The sequence below is a fragment of the Ahaetulla prasina genome, chromosome 1, assembly GCF_028640845.1.
Source record: "Ahaetulla prasina isolate Xishuangbanna chromosome 1, ASM2864084v1, whole genome shotgun sequence".
Taxonomy (NCBI): Eukaryota; Metazoa; Chordata; class Lepidosauria; order Squamata; family Colubridae; genus Ahaetulla; species Ahaetulla prasina.
In genome coordinates this window covers 104,527,722-104,544,216 of record NC_080539.1, presented here as the reverse complement: position 1 = coordinate 104,544,216, position 16,495 = coordinate 104,527,722, and the positions used below count along the sequence as shown (strand labels likewise).

At 38.1% G+C, this 16,495-nt stretch overlaps 1 protein-coding gene across 4 annotated transcripts in view; it reads left to right on the top strand.

Annotated features, from left to right (window-relative positions):
• The window catches only part of MYB (MYB proto-oncogene, transcription factor), a 42,495-nt gene extending 28,120 nt beyond the window's left edge, over positions 1–14,375 (top strand). For all 4 annotated transcript variants that reach the window (XM_058171391.1, XM_058171384.1, XM_058171378.1 and 1 more), the window contains 3 exons: positions 509–619; positions 2,607–2,714; positions 13,210–14,375. In XM_058171391.1, coding sequence (XP_058027374.1) covers positions 509–619; positions 2,607–2,714; positions 13,210–13,326 — 336 coding nt within the window. In that variant the 3' untranslated portion in view covers positions 13,327–14,375. The remainder of the gene's footprint in view (positions 1–508; positions 620–2,606; positions 2,715–13,209) is intronic.
• The last annotated feature ends 2,120 nt before the right edge of the window (positions 14,376–16,495 follow it).

Genomic DNA, 16,495 nt, shown 5'->3' with positions numbered 1-16,495 from the left:
ATTATCTACACCAGTGGGGACCAGTGCATTCAGATGAAAACTCAAACGTCACCTTTTTGAAAGGCAATAATTTATCAGGCAGCTCAAATAGTCTTCTACCTGTGTTTCATTGCTTCTTTTCAACACTTCACTCCTGTATTACCCCACATAGGCTAAAGCAATAGCAGCAAGGACATAATGGGCTCCTGTTTCTCTGTTGGTTAAGGTGGAAAAGATTTGAAGAAAGCAGCCTGATCATAATTCATCAAACAGCCCAGTCCAAACACTCTCTATATGCTTTCACGTTGGAACAAAACAGTGTGTTTTCTTTCACACTCAGAACACCAAAAACAGCTGTTTCAAACTCAAAACACTCCACTTATCTCTGTTGCGTGGAGCAGCTCAGGACATTGTATGCTGACTGAATTAGGTTTGGTGCCAAAGCTTATGTCAAAATGCACTTGCTATTAAGCAAGACAGAATGTGTCAATCAACTCTATTTTAATATGGCTTCTGTTCCTGCCTGCAGGTGGATTCTCCAGCAGGGAAAGCAGAAAACTTCCTTTGCTCAAATAGTTGGGAAGGGGAAGGGCTAAATGCACAGCTTTTCCCATATGCATCATCAGCAGAAGACGTGCCTGTATGTATTAATGCCCTACATCTCAACATCTTGGGCTAAGGTGTTTTTTGTTGTGGTTTTTGTTTGTGCAACCTTGATTGGTCCGAGGCCAAAATAAGAAAAGAATACCCCATATCTGGGCACTCCTCCTAAAAAAAATTTTTTTTTCCTTTTCCCTACTAGTTTATTCGTAGTTTTTACCCTTCTCACCAGCTACTTCAGGATAATTTCCTTCTCTGCTTAACTGCCAGCTTTTGGTCCTGCATTATTTAGTAGCCACTTTGTTAATGTGACTTGGTTTGATTGTATAACATCAGCATAATGTCAGTTCAGACATTCACTTGAAGTTCTTTAAAAAGTTATTTTATTTATTTATTTATTTATTTATTCATACTTTTATACCGCCCTATCTCCCTAGGGACTCAAGGCGGTGTACAGCCATATAAAAACACATAAATATACAAAGTAAAACATTCATCTAAAAAACTTATTATATAGGCCAAAATTTTAAATAGACATATAAACAATAAAACCCAATTTAAAACCAAATCTAAAATTTAAACATTTAAAATTTTAAAAAATCTAGTCCAGTCCTGCGCAAATGAATAGATGTGTCTTGAGCTCGCGGCAGAAGGTCCGAAGGTCAGGAAGTTGATGAAGTCCTGGGGGAAGCTCGTTCCAGAGGGTGGGAGCCCCCACAGAAAAGGCCCTTCCCCTGGGCGTCGCCAGTCGCCAGTCGGCACTGCCTGGCCGACGGCACCCTGAGGAGTCCCTCCCTGTGAGAGCGCACGGGCCGGTGGGAGGCATTCGGTGGCAGTAGACGGTCCCGTAAGTAACCCGGACCTATGCCATGGAGCGCTTTGAAGATCATTACCAAAACCTTGAAGCGCACCCGGAAAACCACAGGTAGCCAGTGCAGTCTGCGCAGGAGGGGTGTTACATGGGAGCCACGAGGGGCTCCCTCTATCACCCGTGCAGCCGCATTCTGAACTACCTGGAGTCTCCGGGTGCTCCTCAAGGGGAGCCCCATGTAGAGAGCATTGCAGTAGTCCAGGCGAGATGTCACGAGAGCATGAGTTAGATAAAGATTGTGACAACTTAGAAGACTGTGCAGATAGTTCTTGGATTATGACCACTTGTTCAGTGACTGTTCAGAGTTACAACAGCACTGAACAAGGGAGATTTAAGACCCAGTCTGCAAAGTTGCAGCCATCACAGTATCCCCATAGTCACATGACCACACTTCGAGCACTTGGCAACCAGTTCACACTGATCACTGTTTGCGACCTTCCCTGCTAGCTTCCCATAAGCTAGGTCAGTGGGGAAGCCAGTGGGAGATTGCAAGTTGACACTTTATCACCCATTTCTTCATAATCTATAGCACGGTGTCAAACCCACCGCATCACATTGCTGCCACATGATGTTTTGCATCATTTTTCCCATTCATGTAGCTGGGATGGGTATGGCCTGCACATGACACATCCAGCTCATGAGCCGCCAGTTTGACACCCCTGATCTATAGCATCCACCCATGCTTTATAGTACCTAGTAAGCTTTTGCCAGCCAGCTGGCTTATCTGGAACTCCCATCTCTTCCCTTTATGGTCATGTGAGTTTGTTCCTTGATGACCTTTGCAGTTGGTCATCTGGTTACGACTACCAGGATTGCCATCCCTAAGCAATACAATCATTTGACATCACGTTTTATGACTGCATTGCTTAATGCTGGGAATTCTGATCCCGGGTGTCATCATAACTCAAGAACTACCTGTATGTAGTACTCTCCCTTACAAAAAAAAATGCCTTTTAAAGTCCTTCTAATTTTATCTGCTATCTGCTTTATTTTTTCAGAGTATTCCAATATTTGAGTACTCCAAAATTCCAAATATTCTTGAGTGCAATGTGATAAGGGTGGAAAGGAGGGTGGAGAGAGATAACCAAACAATCATATTCAGTATTATACATCATTCTTACACTGTTAAGATTTTATTGTGGGTCTTTTTTCCCAGAATCTGCTGACCAGTTCACATTTAAAGATGCCTACACCAGAAGAAGAAGAAAACAATCATAAGTTTTTCACATTTCATAGAACTAGATCATCAAGTAGCCCGCTTCAGGTAAAAATTTTCGTTTTGTAAAATTCCATAGCTAATCCTTGAATTTACTTCCAAATAAGAGAAATAATTCTTTCAAGTCGGAGAATAATTTGTTTGTAAAACTTGAAGATCGCACTTTATTGTATGAGGGGTAAATGTTGTAGATGTGTTTGTATAAGAATTTAACACAAACCTAATTAGCTGTTGAATCCAGTATTATTGACCAGGTAGAATATTTCAGGAACAAGGAGCTCTTGGGAAAATATAACTGAACCTGTTGACTTTTCTTGACTGTAGTGGAACAGTGGCATTCTTTTCTTCTGCAGTCTGGGAAGGAGTGATTTGGGGTGCCCCTATTTTCAACCAGATAACCACATGAAACTTAATTTGAAGTCTGAGTTTTGAGTTGAATGGAAGATTAGCAAACATTGCAGGACTGCCTTTTTGAGTGGTAGAACTCAGTTATGAATGGGAATGAAAACCTAATACAGTACCAGACATCTGCAGATAGACTTGAAAAGAAGTTCTCTCTACAGAACCACATTGGTAGTCTGCATGGAAAATACTGAGCCAGCTGTATCAGTGCTCTGACTCTTAATTAGCTTCCAATAGAAAACTGATGTAAAAACCTTTACAGTACAATCCTGCGGATGTCCACTCATAATAAATTATTTTGAATTCAGCAAGGTTATTCCCGAATAGTTGGATATACATTGCATTTTTTATAATTATAAGAAAAACCCTGGAAGATGAAATCGAAGAACTGCATCTAGTTTCTCACTGCAGCCTGCTAGATACCTACAGGAAGCCTGGAAGCAGAACGTAATGATACGAAACAACTCTTACTGTTCAGTAGAATCTGGGATAACTACTGTAGACAAGATTAGATTCACATGCTTCATTCTTGTTCCGACATAAAATGGCCTAATGATGGAAATCTATTTCACCTATTAAGAAAGTGATAATGCTTGAATGTGTCTCGTAGGCATAACGTGGAAATTTGCCTCCGGCTTTGCTATTTGCAAATATAAATTAGACAACAATTACTGCTATGTTGGCCAAGTTCATGCGAATTTATTCTTAATCACTTCTACAGAGCTGAGCCAAAAGAATATGTAGACTGTTTGATTACTGCTATTTATGTAAATAAGTACATTAGAAACAATTATTCCCTAAGTCAATGAAACAGAAATGGCTTGTTATTTTAACTTAAAGTTGGCATTAGATTGTTGTTTCTTTAGTGTGAATTCACAAATGGGAAATAAATGGACTTTTTCCCATTCCAGTTCTTGGGTAGCCAGAGATTTTTAGACTTTAAATAAATCTGTATTTCTGTGCAGTTATTTAAATAATTGAATATGGGAACTCAGATGGTGTATTTCCTGATCCATTTCCCCTTTCTAATCAGGAGATAGAAGTTGTTAAGTTAAGTAGTCCATTCAATGACTTGGTGGGCTGGATCACAAAAAGGGAAAATATGTTTGTACATGATGTTTCCTCCCTTTGTTAACCTAAAAAGATGGTGATGCCTTTTGAGAGCCGTATGGAAACATACACAGAAGCTAAATTTCCTGCCCTCCACCACTGTTCCAGGCATTTGGGCACAATCCTTTTCTGGATTGGATTGCCAGCTTTCATTATGTTTATTCGTCCTTTGGTCATTTTTCCGAAAAAGGATCTCTGATGAATACCACTTTAGAATGCTTTGGTAAGGCCACACTTACTGCATCCAGTTTTGGTCGCCACGATGTAAAAAAGACATTGAGACTCTAGAAAGAGTGCAGAGAAGAGTAACAAAGATGATTAGGGGACTGGAGGCTAAACATATGAAGAACAATTGCTGGAACTGGGTATGTCTAGTCTGATGAAAAGAAGAACCAGGAGTGATATGATAGCAGTGTTCCAATATCTCAGGGGCTGCCAAAAAGAAGAGGGAGTCAAACTATTCTCCAAAGCACCTGAAGGCAGGACAAGAAGCAATGGGTGGAAACTAATCAAGGAGAGAAGCAATTTAGAACTAAGGAGAAATTCAGTTAGACAGTTAGAACAATTAATCAGTGGAACAACTTGCCCCCAGAAGTTGTGAATGCTCCAACACTGGAAGTTTTTAAGAAGATGTTGGATAACCATTGTCTGAAGTGGTGTAGAGTTTCCTGCCTAAGCAGGGGGTTGGACTAGAACAGAGGTCTCCAACCTTGGTCCCTTTTAAGACTTGTGGACTTCAACTCCCAGAGTTCCTCAGCCAGCAAAGCTGGCTGAGGAACTCTGGGAGTTGAAGTCCACAAGTCTTAAAGGGACCAAGTTTGGAGACCCCCGGACTAGAAGACCTCCAAGGTACCTTCCAACTTTGTTGTTCTATTCTATGTCAAAACACAACAATTTTGGTGTGCTATTTCTTTCAAGAAGTAAACTAGCAAAAGAAATGTTATGGGGCTCCTCAACATGTTCTAATCTCATGCAGTGAAAGTGGTTTAGCAGTTGTCTCTGTTGTCTATGGAAACTTAACAATTCAGATATAGAAGTTAGATAGAAGGGTGGGATTCTATTTGAAATAAACTTTTCATATAAGTGTTGCTCAAAGATAATATTTTTCTGCAGAAGCACCATAATTCAGCAAAACCCACCTTAGGGGCTTTGGAAGTCATAATAATTTTTAAATGACTGCATAGAGAGATAAAGACAAGGGACCATTATCAGAGGAGAAAATATCGTAAACTTAGATTAATTGATTGAAAAGTGTTGACTGCACTAGGCTTGGACAGCTAGATAATTCATTTGTTCATTTTATTACTCTTGAATATGAAGAAAGACATTTACATTCAATGTGCAAAATCATTTATATATCAGGCTAAATTTTCAATATACATAAATGAATGAATAGACATTCTAATATTTTCTTCCTATATACCAATATATAATAAACTTGAGGTATATTTTAAAAAGAATTACTGAAAATATTTGGAGTTCACTAGCATAGACAATGGCAGATAAGAGAAGACCGGTTTGACCCAGCCTTGTTTCTTGAGTATTTATTTGCAGGAAAATGTAATAGGTGAATCTGCTATTGAGTTGAGTAGTTTTAAGAAAGCACCTTTGCACAGTCTTGTCTTTACTGCTGTGTTTTCCCTGGAGGTTCACTTTTACTTAACTGGATATCCCAGTTAAACTCTGTAGAGTTTGTTTACTGTTCACTCTTCCCTGAGGCAACAGAAGACACGTTACAGGATAAGTGAGATAATTTTGTTGCAGAAGAAGGATATGCAGGTAGGATTAATGATGTAACAAAATGAACTAAGAGTGACACAGCTGAAAATATTCCATGGTTTGGTGGTAATATGTGAACTAATGTAAACATACAAAAGTTACCTTTATTATCCATATTTTAACTTTTGAAAAGTGCTAACAGGAAATCTGCTTTGAAAAAAGAAATGCGTTTTGTAAGAGAGGGTGAGAGGATAACAAGGATTGCCCACAATTTCATAGCATCCGTGGTCTAATGCAAAACATACAGGCCGCCATTGATGGTGCCTGACCAAGTTAAAAGTAGCTCCAACTAAACTATATTGAAAAGAAGGAAATAGAAACATGAGAACCACTGTTGCCTTGATCTGTCTATGGCATTGTCATATGGCAGTGAGTGAAAATTTAATGGTTTATGGTAAAGGTCTTTATTAATGAGGGGCAGTTTTAATGAGTGGAACCCTAAACTGTGGATGCCGGCACCGATTCAGTCAGCTGCAGCCGCAGCTGACTGTTGGAGGCGAGTTATTGGCCCCAAAGGATAGGGTGCGCAACTTAGGTGTGCTCCTGGATGAACGGCTGTCGTTTGAAGATCATTTGACGGCCGTCTCCAGGAGGGCCTTCCACCAGGTTCGCCTGGTTTGGCAGTTGCGCCCCTTCCTTGATCGGGATGCCTTGTGCACAGTCACTCATGCGCTCGTTACCTCCCGCTTGGATTATTGTAATGCTGTCTACATGGGGCTCCCCTTGAGGTGCACCCAGAGGCTTCAGTTAGTCCAGAATGCAGCTGCGCGGGTGATAGAGGGAGCTTCGCGTTGCTCCCGTGTAACACTGCTCCTGCGCAGACTGCACTGGCTACCTGTGGCCTTTCGGGTGCACTTTTAAGGTTTTGGTCACTACCTTCAAAGCGCTCCATGGCTTAGGGCCTGGGTACTTACGGGACCACCTGCTGTTACCTCATGCTTCCCACCGACCCGTACGCTCTCACAGAGAGGGACTTCTCAGGGTGCCGTCCGCCAAGCAATGTCGGCTGGCGGCCCCCAGGGGAAGATCCTTCTCTGTGGGGGCTCCTACCCTATGGAACGAACTTCCCCCGGGTTTATGCCAAATACCTGACCTTCACAAATTGAAAACACATCTATTTATTCGCGCAGGGCTGGCTTAAATTTTATTGGTTTTAAATTTTCTATTATTAAATTTTAAGGGTTTTTTTAGTTTTATATATTTTAAAGTTTTTAGGCCAATTATATAATAAGTTTTTTAATTTGTATTTTAATTGTATATTATACCGTTTGTTTTATCTTGGCTGCACACCGCCCTGAGTCCTTCGGGAGAAGGGCAGTATAAAAATCGAATAAATAATAATAATAATAATAATAATAATAATAATAATAATAATAATAATAATAATAATAAACTCTATTAGTGTATAGTATAGCCTTTATTGTCATTGTACATCATGTATACAACGAAATTGGTTAAATTAGTGAGCATCATTAAGAAGGAAGCAGTGGGAGTACCTGGGTGCTAATGTTGACTAACAAACATTCCTGCAAGAAAACCTTGTGAGAATGCTTCAAGAAGGATGGATTACAATTCCTAGAATTCTGTAGGTAGCATGGCCATTATCATTTATTCTGAGACTTCAGATATGTAGTACAGGAGGGCATCCAGACCAAGGGTGGCTGCTATAGGACTAGTTCACAAAAACCTGCCTTCAAACCTGCCCAAAAATGTGTCACTGTTTAGGCAGCATGTTTTGCTTTTGAGCAATCATCTCAAGAAGACGAGAGGGAACAAAAGCAGCAGCATTCTGTTTACTATAGGCAACAAAAACTTGTTCGTTTCAATAGTGTCTCCTTGGCTGTGGTGCTATTTTTCTATTCCCCTGTAAGTCCCCTGTAAGCTAGTCATAATTTCAGAGAGTTTGGAAGTTTTCATTAGTATTTAGCAAAATCTAATTGTGACTTTTCCTTCCCTTCTTTCTGTAGCATCCAAAGCTTTTGTTTTACCCTAAGCATCCATGCAATTACTGTACTTGTGCCTTATAAAGAAATAGCTTTCTTTCTTCTGGATTACTTTTATTCTGTTTCTCTTTAGTATCATTTAATATTATAACTTTATATTATAAAATGAGCAGTTAGCAATCTCAAACCATTTAATAAAAAATAAATAGACCAGTGAAATATTACCAGAAGTCAAGAAGGTCTATTTAACGTACATCTAGTCTTATGAAAAGAAGGACTAGGGATGACATGATAGCAGTGTTCCAATATCTCAGGGGCTGTCACAAAGAAGAGGGAGTCAAGCTATTCTCCAAAGCACGTGAAGGCAGGACAAGAAGCAATGTCTGGAAACTAATCAAGGAGAGAAGCAACTTAGAACTAAGGAGAAATTTCCTGACAGTTAGAACAATTAGTAAGTGGAACAACTTGCCTCCAGAAGTTGTGAATGCTCCAACACTGGAAGTTTTTAAGAAGATGTTTGATAACCATTTGTCTGAAGTGGTGTAGGGTTTCCTGCCTATGCAGGGGGTTGGACTAGAAGACTTCCAAGGTCCCTTCCAACTCTATTACTCTATTCTATCCTATTTTTTGAAATGAATGTGTCTGTATGTGAATAAACCAGTTTGAAATTAATAGCTGAGAATTCCAAGGGCTCATGTGTGCAAAACCAACTTCTAAACCTGTCACATCATAACAATTGAAAGTATTCCCAACTCCTATGAGAGCAACGTGAATATTTTTATTTCACCCAAAACCATTGGTAATATTACAAGCGGGAGAGCTCTCTCAGCCTAGATAATGAAGAGCAAGAAATAAGACCATCCTTACTTTGAACTTTGTCAAACACTTTGAAAGGGAAGGTATTCAAACTTGTTCTCATAAATCAACCATCTCTGTTTGCTTACAAACAGACTCCCAGAGTTGTGATGAGCCTCAGGGTGTGACTATGCCTGGTAATTATCAGGTCACAGAGTGCTTGTAATGAATATCAATCCTTACTCATTTCTGTAGGTTTTAGATAAAAAGGTCAGGCCACTGTTTACATTATATATCATGTGAAACAAGGGCAGCAGTCATACAGGGACATTTATCATTTTGGAATAACGTTTGCCTTCTCCCTTGCAAACAATGAATCATATGAAAAACTTGGACCTGGTACAGTAGAGTATACCTTAAAGCTTCCGTAAATCATTTTATAAAATGTTCAAAGCTGAAAGCTAACATATATTCCTGTACCCTTTGAGCCGTTCTCATTCAATTTTTGGATACTAGAGTAAAGATTGTTCAGGAGTTGAGTTGTCATCAATTCACAGAATCTTGAAGTCTGAACATGTAATTGGTTGCATTATAGCACAGCTTTTACAGATTATAGAGTGTTAAAAAGAGGGAACAATTACTGCAGTCTTCCAGTCATTAGCCATGAATGCAGTCTTCACAGCCACATTTAGCAAGTTGTGCAGCCACTCCATAAGTAAATCACAACCCTATTTTAAGATTTCTCCAGTTATATAATCTACATTAGCATCCATATTATTTTTTCAGTATTCTCAAAGCGTGTATTAGTTTCTTTGGATCAGTTTTTTTTTCTTGGACACCATCATATTCCTATACAAATCTCTGAAATACACCTTCCAGCCTTCCCTCATGTCTGTTTCATTAGAAATCAATTTTATCAGTTTTGCTTTTAATTCCATTCATTTCTGCTGATGATTTTTATTTAACCGTCTGCTCTCAATTTTTTATTTTCATCAAGATCTGTCAGTTTTTTCTCTGTCTCTTTCAGCCATAATCCTCAAGGAAGAAGCCTTTCTTGTTCTGTTTGAAAGTTTATTTTCAATTATCTTTCTCTACATACATACCATACAACGCCTTTTCTTTTTTCATTACTCGTACTCTAATATGCATTTTTAAAAATATTTTTCATATTTTTTGCTGGAAGACTTAATATGTCTTTAATATTTTTTCATACAAGACTCATACTTTTTTCTTGCAGTTTTCTTATTTCCTCTGGATTTTTCCTTTCCATTCCCCCCCCCCCAAAGTTTCACTCTTCACACTACCAAAAATTAAAAATGATGAAGTCTTTCATCAAAATCATTTCAACAATCACATTTTCAGATTTATACTTATTCTTTTGCCACGCAAATAGAGCTAGAATCAAATCTTCAAAGCAAACAGAAATACAGTGCACATCATCATCAAACAATTATCATTGATTCAGTGTTGCAGTTTTGCCCAAAAGTCATCGCTTGTTCTCCCATATTACTGTTCTTTAGAACGTCATATGCTGCAATCCCTAACCTAAGAGTTTCTAGTTCCATATGCAAAATGTGTATGTGTGTGTTTGTGCTAACCCAGTTTACTACAGCAGACTAGACAAAATCAGATTTTGTTTTATGGCATAGGATTTATCACTTCTATTCAAAATTAAACTCACACAGTCACTTTCTGACCATATTTATCAACTTCTCCATTAAATCAGATCTGTTAAATACTTTCTCTTAGTTTGACAGACTGACAGTTTTGGCCGGTATGTTCTAGATATGTATTTTAGTCAATATACTGAGTACTATTCTTTGTTAAAAGAAGGAAACCTGTTAGCCAATCGGTAGACGGGACATGGGACCCTTTCTTTCATGCCTTATCCCATATCATGTCAAAGAATATCCACTGCTGTCACTACTTGTTTCCCCGAAAATAAGACCCTGTCTTAATATTTTTTGAACCCTGAAACAAGCGCTTGGCCTTATTGCCATGCACTCAAAAGCCTGATTGAGCTTATTATCAGGGGATGTCTTATTTTGGGGGAAACAGGGCACTCCCTGCAGATCTTACCAGAAGCTCATCATTTTCCATGATCAGAACCATTTTTTGGGTTTCCAGTATCCTTTACAAAAAGAGAGAAGTCATTCGGTCAGCATCTGCTATTTCTGCTGAGCAGATCTGACTCAGTGGAGTTACACAGTGTTGAAAATTACTGGAAGTCTAACCAGCTTCTCAAGAGAGTAGAGGCTGTCTAGTGAAATCATGAAGAGAAACAGCACTGTGGTATATCTGTGAGGTAAAATGTATGTCACACCTGCCCTTGACTGTGGTTTGCAGAGGATTATGCTGTGAAAAAAAAACTATTAGTGGGAGGGTGCTGTTTTACAAATCCATAGCTACATATTTGGACTGTTTTTGACATGAAGGTTGATTGCTTAAGGAGAGGACTACTGAAGACCAAAGAAGAATTAAGGAGAGATATAGATCAGGAAAAAAATGTATTGTTAACTCAGATTCACGTTAGAGGGTTAAACTCTTTGTCACATCACTTTTTTTCTTCTATGGGGATTTAGATGGTTTTGATTTATTTTAATTTTATGGAATTTTAGATCTCTGGTATGGAGTTTTATGGGTTATATCTAAAAACCGATTCTTGGTTAAATTGTATTTTAGTTCTCCAGCATACTCAAGGTAGTAATACTATTGAAAAAAATAGATAAATTTTAACTTTGCCTAATGCTTGCATTACACCATATCATTTTGATATGGGAATGTCCTGATTAAGGACCATTACCAAGCTCTGAAATAAGCAAGTGTTGCTTCATCGAAAAACTTATTTTGATGGAAGTACAGTTTAAATGACATTGGAGATCCCAGCCACAAAAATCTCTATATGGTTTGGATGATCATTGAATGACCATGTTTCAAATATATATATAATATTCCATGCCATAGTGGATCTTTTCTGTCACAGAGATAGATGGTTGTGTGTCTTTGCAGGTTTTATAATTAGGGTTGCTGGAATTGCTGCTGTGAAAGTACTAGTTCTGGTTGCCCACCAGTAAATTTTAACAAATGGGTTAGAAGAAAGCAATACTTATCTCTATCAGCAAATTCCATAGTATGTTGACATTTTTGCCCTTTCTGATGACTGGAGGCAGCAAGAGATAGTTTGCAAGGCTATAGAACAAGTTTATCATTTTCCAACAGAGTGTTGTGTTGAGTTTTCAATCTTTGTAAACACCGCAAGTAATGTGTTTCTATGCCAGGCCTTTCACCTTTCCCCCTACATTTCTCAAGGGAAGACTGCCCTCCTTTTGTGAATTAATGTAAAGATTTTAAGTGTTAGCTTGGTTTTAATACACTGTTTTTCAGTTCAAGACATGCAGAATATATAGCAGTTCTAAAAGTAGCAGCAGTCTGCTAAAGCACAGAATGCACAGTGTCTTAAGGTCCAAAGCCTAAAAACTTGAAAGGGCCCAGACAAATATAAATGTCAGAGGGCGAGGAGAAGTAGAAGAAAGACTTCAGGCACATATTCCACTTCAGCATACCTAAAAGAGCACATGGGAAGTTTTGCAGTTGTTATTTCTTCTCTTATGCATCAGAAGAGCTTAAAGGGTCTTAACATCCAAGCAGGGTGATATAGAACAAGGCTGTCTTAAGATTCATTGTTTCCCTTAGCACAGGACAATGGAGACTGATGTCATGTTGAATCTATCATCCATTTTATCATAACCCTGAATTTCATGTTACCTGCTGCACCCTATGATTCATATACGGAATAAATAACCACATTGCAAATCAGAATTATTCTCATAGAAATGTCCTGAAAGTAACATGACAACCAGATAATAGTCATCTTTTAGAAGCACAAAACATAGAAGTTTGTTCCTGCTCAAGTTCGCAAAGCTTAATAAAAGGTTGAGAAGACATTAGAAACTTATCATCTTCTGGCATGGCTCCTATTATTTTAGCAATTTGTAATAGAAGCCTTTGAAGAGAATAACGGATTCCTAATCAAAATGTAATGATCTGTTCTTATTCAGGCAATCAGAAGTTTAATAAACAAAGCGGATTGGAGAAAGAGTACCAAATTAATTAGAAAGCTGGTAACAAGTTAGACTAAACAGGTTTTTGGAGGTCAGGGTTGAGCTCTTCTTGACTGGTCTTTACATGAGACTAAGTCCCCTCCTGAGTACTTCATTGCTTCCCAAAGGGACCATGCTTATGTGTTTTAGGCAGAAATCTATTGACTTCCCTTAGAAACATCTAAGACAGGAACAAGTGATGAAACATGTATTACAATTCCATACACTTGATTTATGTATCTGAGGTCAAGATGCATGTACAAAAGGCCAGGGCTTGTGTCTTGACACATTCCATTGTCATTTTATCATTGTGGTTTGTATGGCAGCCTTTGGACTTCCCCCTTCTCAATGTCGCACTCCCTAAGAGAAGAAAAACCCTGTTTCTCAATTCTTCTCTCTTCTTTTTGTCTTTAGCATTTTAGCAACACATGGGATTCAGCTTTCTGCGGGAAGACGGAAGATCAGCTGACTTTTTCCGACCCAGCACGCAAATACATGGGCGCATTCTCAGCTCGAACTCTGGTCATGTAAAAGTCCACCAACAAGCATTACGTTCTCTTTTCAAAACACTTTAACAGTTGATTTAGATTTACCATTCTTCTACATGGGAGAAAAACATTTTTGTATATTTGTTTGTTTGTTGTTATGGTACAACATTTGGGAGCAGCACAAAGTGCATACATTCACAAAAGCATATATTAATCAGGTTGGAATTCACCCAACTTTAAAAAGGGAAATGGACAGATCAAACGTTTTCTTACATTGATGATGCTTTACTGTACTAAGTTATCAGGTATTCAATTTTACACAGTTATTAATAATGCAGATTTTAACAGCACGATGATTTTAAATGATTAAAAATGTTTGGGGAGATCAAGTGCACAGTATTAATTCAGTGAAGAGTTGCTACCTGAGTTCCAGTGCCAGTGAAAATGTTGTCTAGGTTTTTGTTGGTTTTTTTCTTTTTGGGAGCTGGCACTCAATCAGTAGCTTATACTAAAATCATTGAACAAATGTCTTGGTCTGAAATACTGCAAGAAAAGCATTACTGCAAATGCTACTATAAAAGTTAAGGCGGGGCATACCTTGTCTGTAAATGCTCACTTACCTTTAATTATTTGAAGTACTGTTCTACTTAATGGAGATCTAGATAGCTTCTCCTTTTTTATTAAGAAAAGCTTGCTTTTATTTTTTATTTTTACTGTATGAAGCATAGTTTTATGAAAACAAATTATATTTTTATTCAGTAATTTAATTTTGTAAATGCCAAATGGACTTTGGGTTGGGTTTTTGTTTTTTTTAATTTGTAATGTTCTTTGCTGCTGCAGACTTGCAGCATGTAGATGGACCATAAAGTTTTACATAAAAAATAAAACCCTAGTCGGGGAGCAAGTAGCTATTTGACTATGCACTAGCATTTCTGATTTTTGCAATATTGTTTTGATGCTCCCTCTTTTCTTGGACAAGCAATATTTTGAAACACTTATTGAGAGTTTTCATGTGCCTACCTGTATGTATTTTCAAAGGTTTTGAAAACATAGAATGCAGACCTTTAGTATTTTGGGAGAACACAATCTTGCTTACGTCTTCAATTATTGTCTCATGTTTAAAGATTCCATACTTAGACTCTGCACAATTCAAAAAGAAAATTATGGCCTTGGGACTGCCATATCTGAATTTTTCTCAGTGTGAAGAGAAAGTGGCTTCTTTTTTTTTATGTCGGACATTGCTGCCTTAATAGAATTAGGTGCAGCCTTGTCTGCACTTTTTATAATACACTGTACTGCCTTGTAGATAAATAAAGTGTGGCATTTTGTAAAAATTAACTGCTTCTTTATTACCTTAGATAAGCTGGCATTTTAGCAAACTCATCAAGCTATGTCCATTTGTTCTGTTGGTTTTGCAAAATACTAGAATGTGTAAGCTTCACCTATTTTAAGTTGAAGCTGTTTCTGCCATTTCAAAACTAAAACAACCAAATTCTTGTTTCATACAATAGGAGTCTATGTAGAGAATCATCTATATTCTCATGGGACAATATGGCAAGGTTTTAATAATTCTGACTGCAGTCAGTTGAGGTGGTGAAACTGCAACTCAGATGTATATTTTTCTGAACCTGCTTGACTCCTCTGTCAGCCTTGGGAAAGATGGGGTGCCTTTAAAGAGCAGCCAGAGATACAGAGAAGGTACTTGTGGATCCAGAGTACCCTAACCTGCTTTAATTACAGCACATCTCTAATGTATGTTGTGTCTGGCTCACATGTTTTGTAAACCATGGTTTGCTTAAAAAAGGTAAAGGTTCCCCTCGCACATACGTGCTAGTCGTTGCCGACTCTAGGAGGCGGTGCTCATCTCCGTTTCAAAGCCGAAGAACCAGCGCTGTCTGAAGATGTCTCCGTGGTCATGTGGCCGGCATGACTCAACGCCAAAGGCGCACAGAACGCTGTTACCTTCCCACCAAAGGTGGTCCCTATTTTTTCTACTTGCATTTTTACGTGCTTTCGAAACTGCTAGGTGGGCAGAAGCTGGGACAAGTAACGGGAGCTCACCCCGTTACACGGCAGCACTAGGGATTCGAACCTCCGAGCTGCCGACCTTTCGATTGACAAGCTCAGCGTCCTAGCCCCTGAGCCACCGTGTCCCCTATGGTTTGCTTAGACTTGGTTAAGTCACAATTGGAGGGTTCATATAACAAACAGACATAAGCTGTGGCATTAAGACCCCACCAAACAAATGCTTCCTGATTAGGGCAGTGAAGGAACTCAACCATTTCTCAAACAGACCACAATGTTTTCAAGTAATATATCTAAAGGGCATGGTGGTGGGGCAACAATTTGGGAAGATCTATTGCTACATGACAAACACATTTAAATGATCTTGCCCTAATTTTTTTCATAGAGTGTAAAAAAATAGAACTACCAAAACTTTGCCTGTAATTTAAAAAGCAGTTCAAGAGCCCTTGAAATTTCCGATATCTATATACAAAAAAGTGTCTTTTTTCAAAATTTCTAGTTAACTAGTGGCTTGTACCGTGGGACTAGATCCTGAAGATATAGGATTGGAGTTTTGATACGTAACATTCCTATATTTCTAAGAGATATGTTTTGTCCAAAGCATTCAACACAATAAAAGTCAAATAAGACTGGACTGCAGTTGTTAACCACAAAATGGCTTGTAAAAGATACTTTGATGCAACTTTGGTCTTAATCACAATTGATATGTGTTGCAGCTTCAGGGGAATTTGAAATAATATCTGAAAAAGCAATGATAATCCAGCGTTTGCAGAAAATAATACAAATTACACGGCATAAACCAATTCCCAATTTATCCATGAGAATATTGCAAGAAACCCATTTTACCATATAGTAGCGTACTGTGCATCTTTCACATCCAACATTACTAATTATTTACAATATAATTTGTTCCATTTTTATGTAATCTCTATAAACAGACAGGCACTACACCAAGTTTTCAATGGATTTTATTGAACTATATTAAGGAGATAAAAATACACAAGAATCTAACAAAAATACATTTAAAAAGAAATATTAAAAATTAACTCCCCAAAAAAGAGAAATAATAAGAAAAATAAACCTTTCCCCTTCATCCCCAATGTATATTCAACATTACCTTATTACTATCTCTTAAAATAAATGAAATACATCTTCATTCCATACCTCACCCCATTTTCTATAACCTC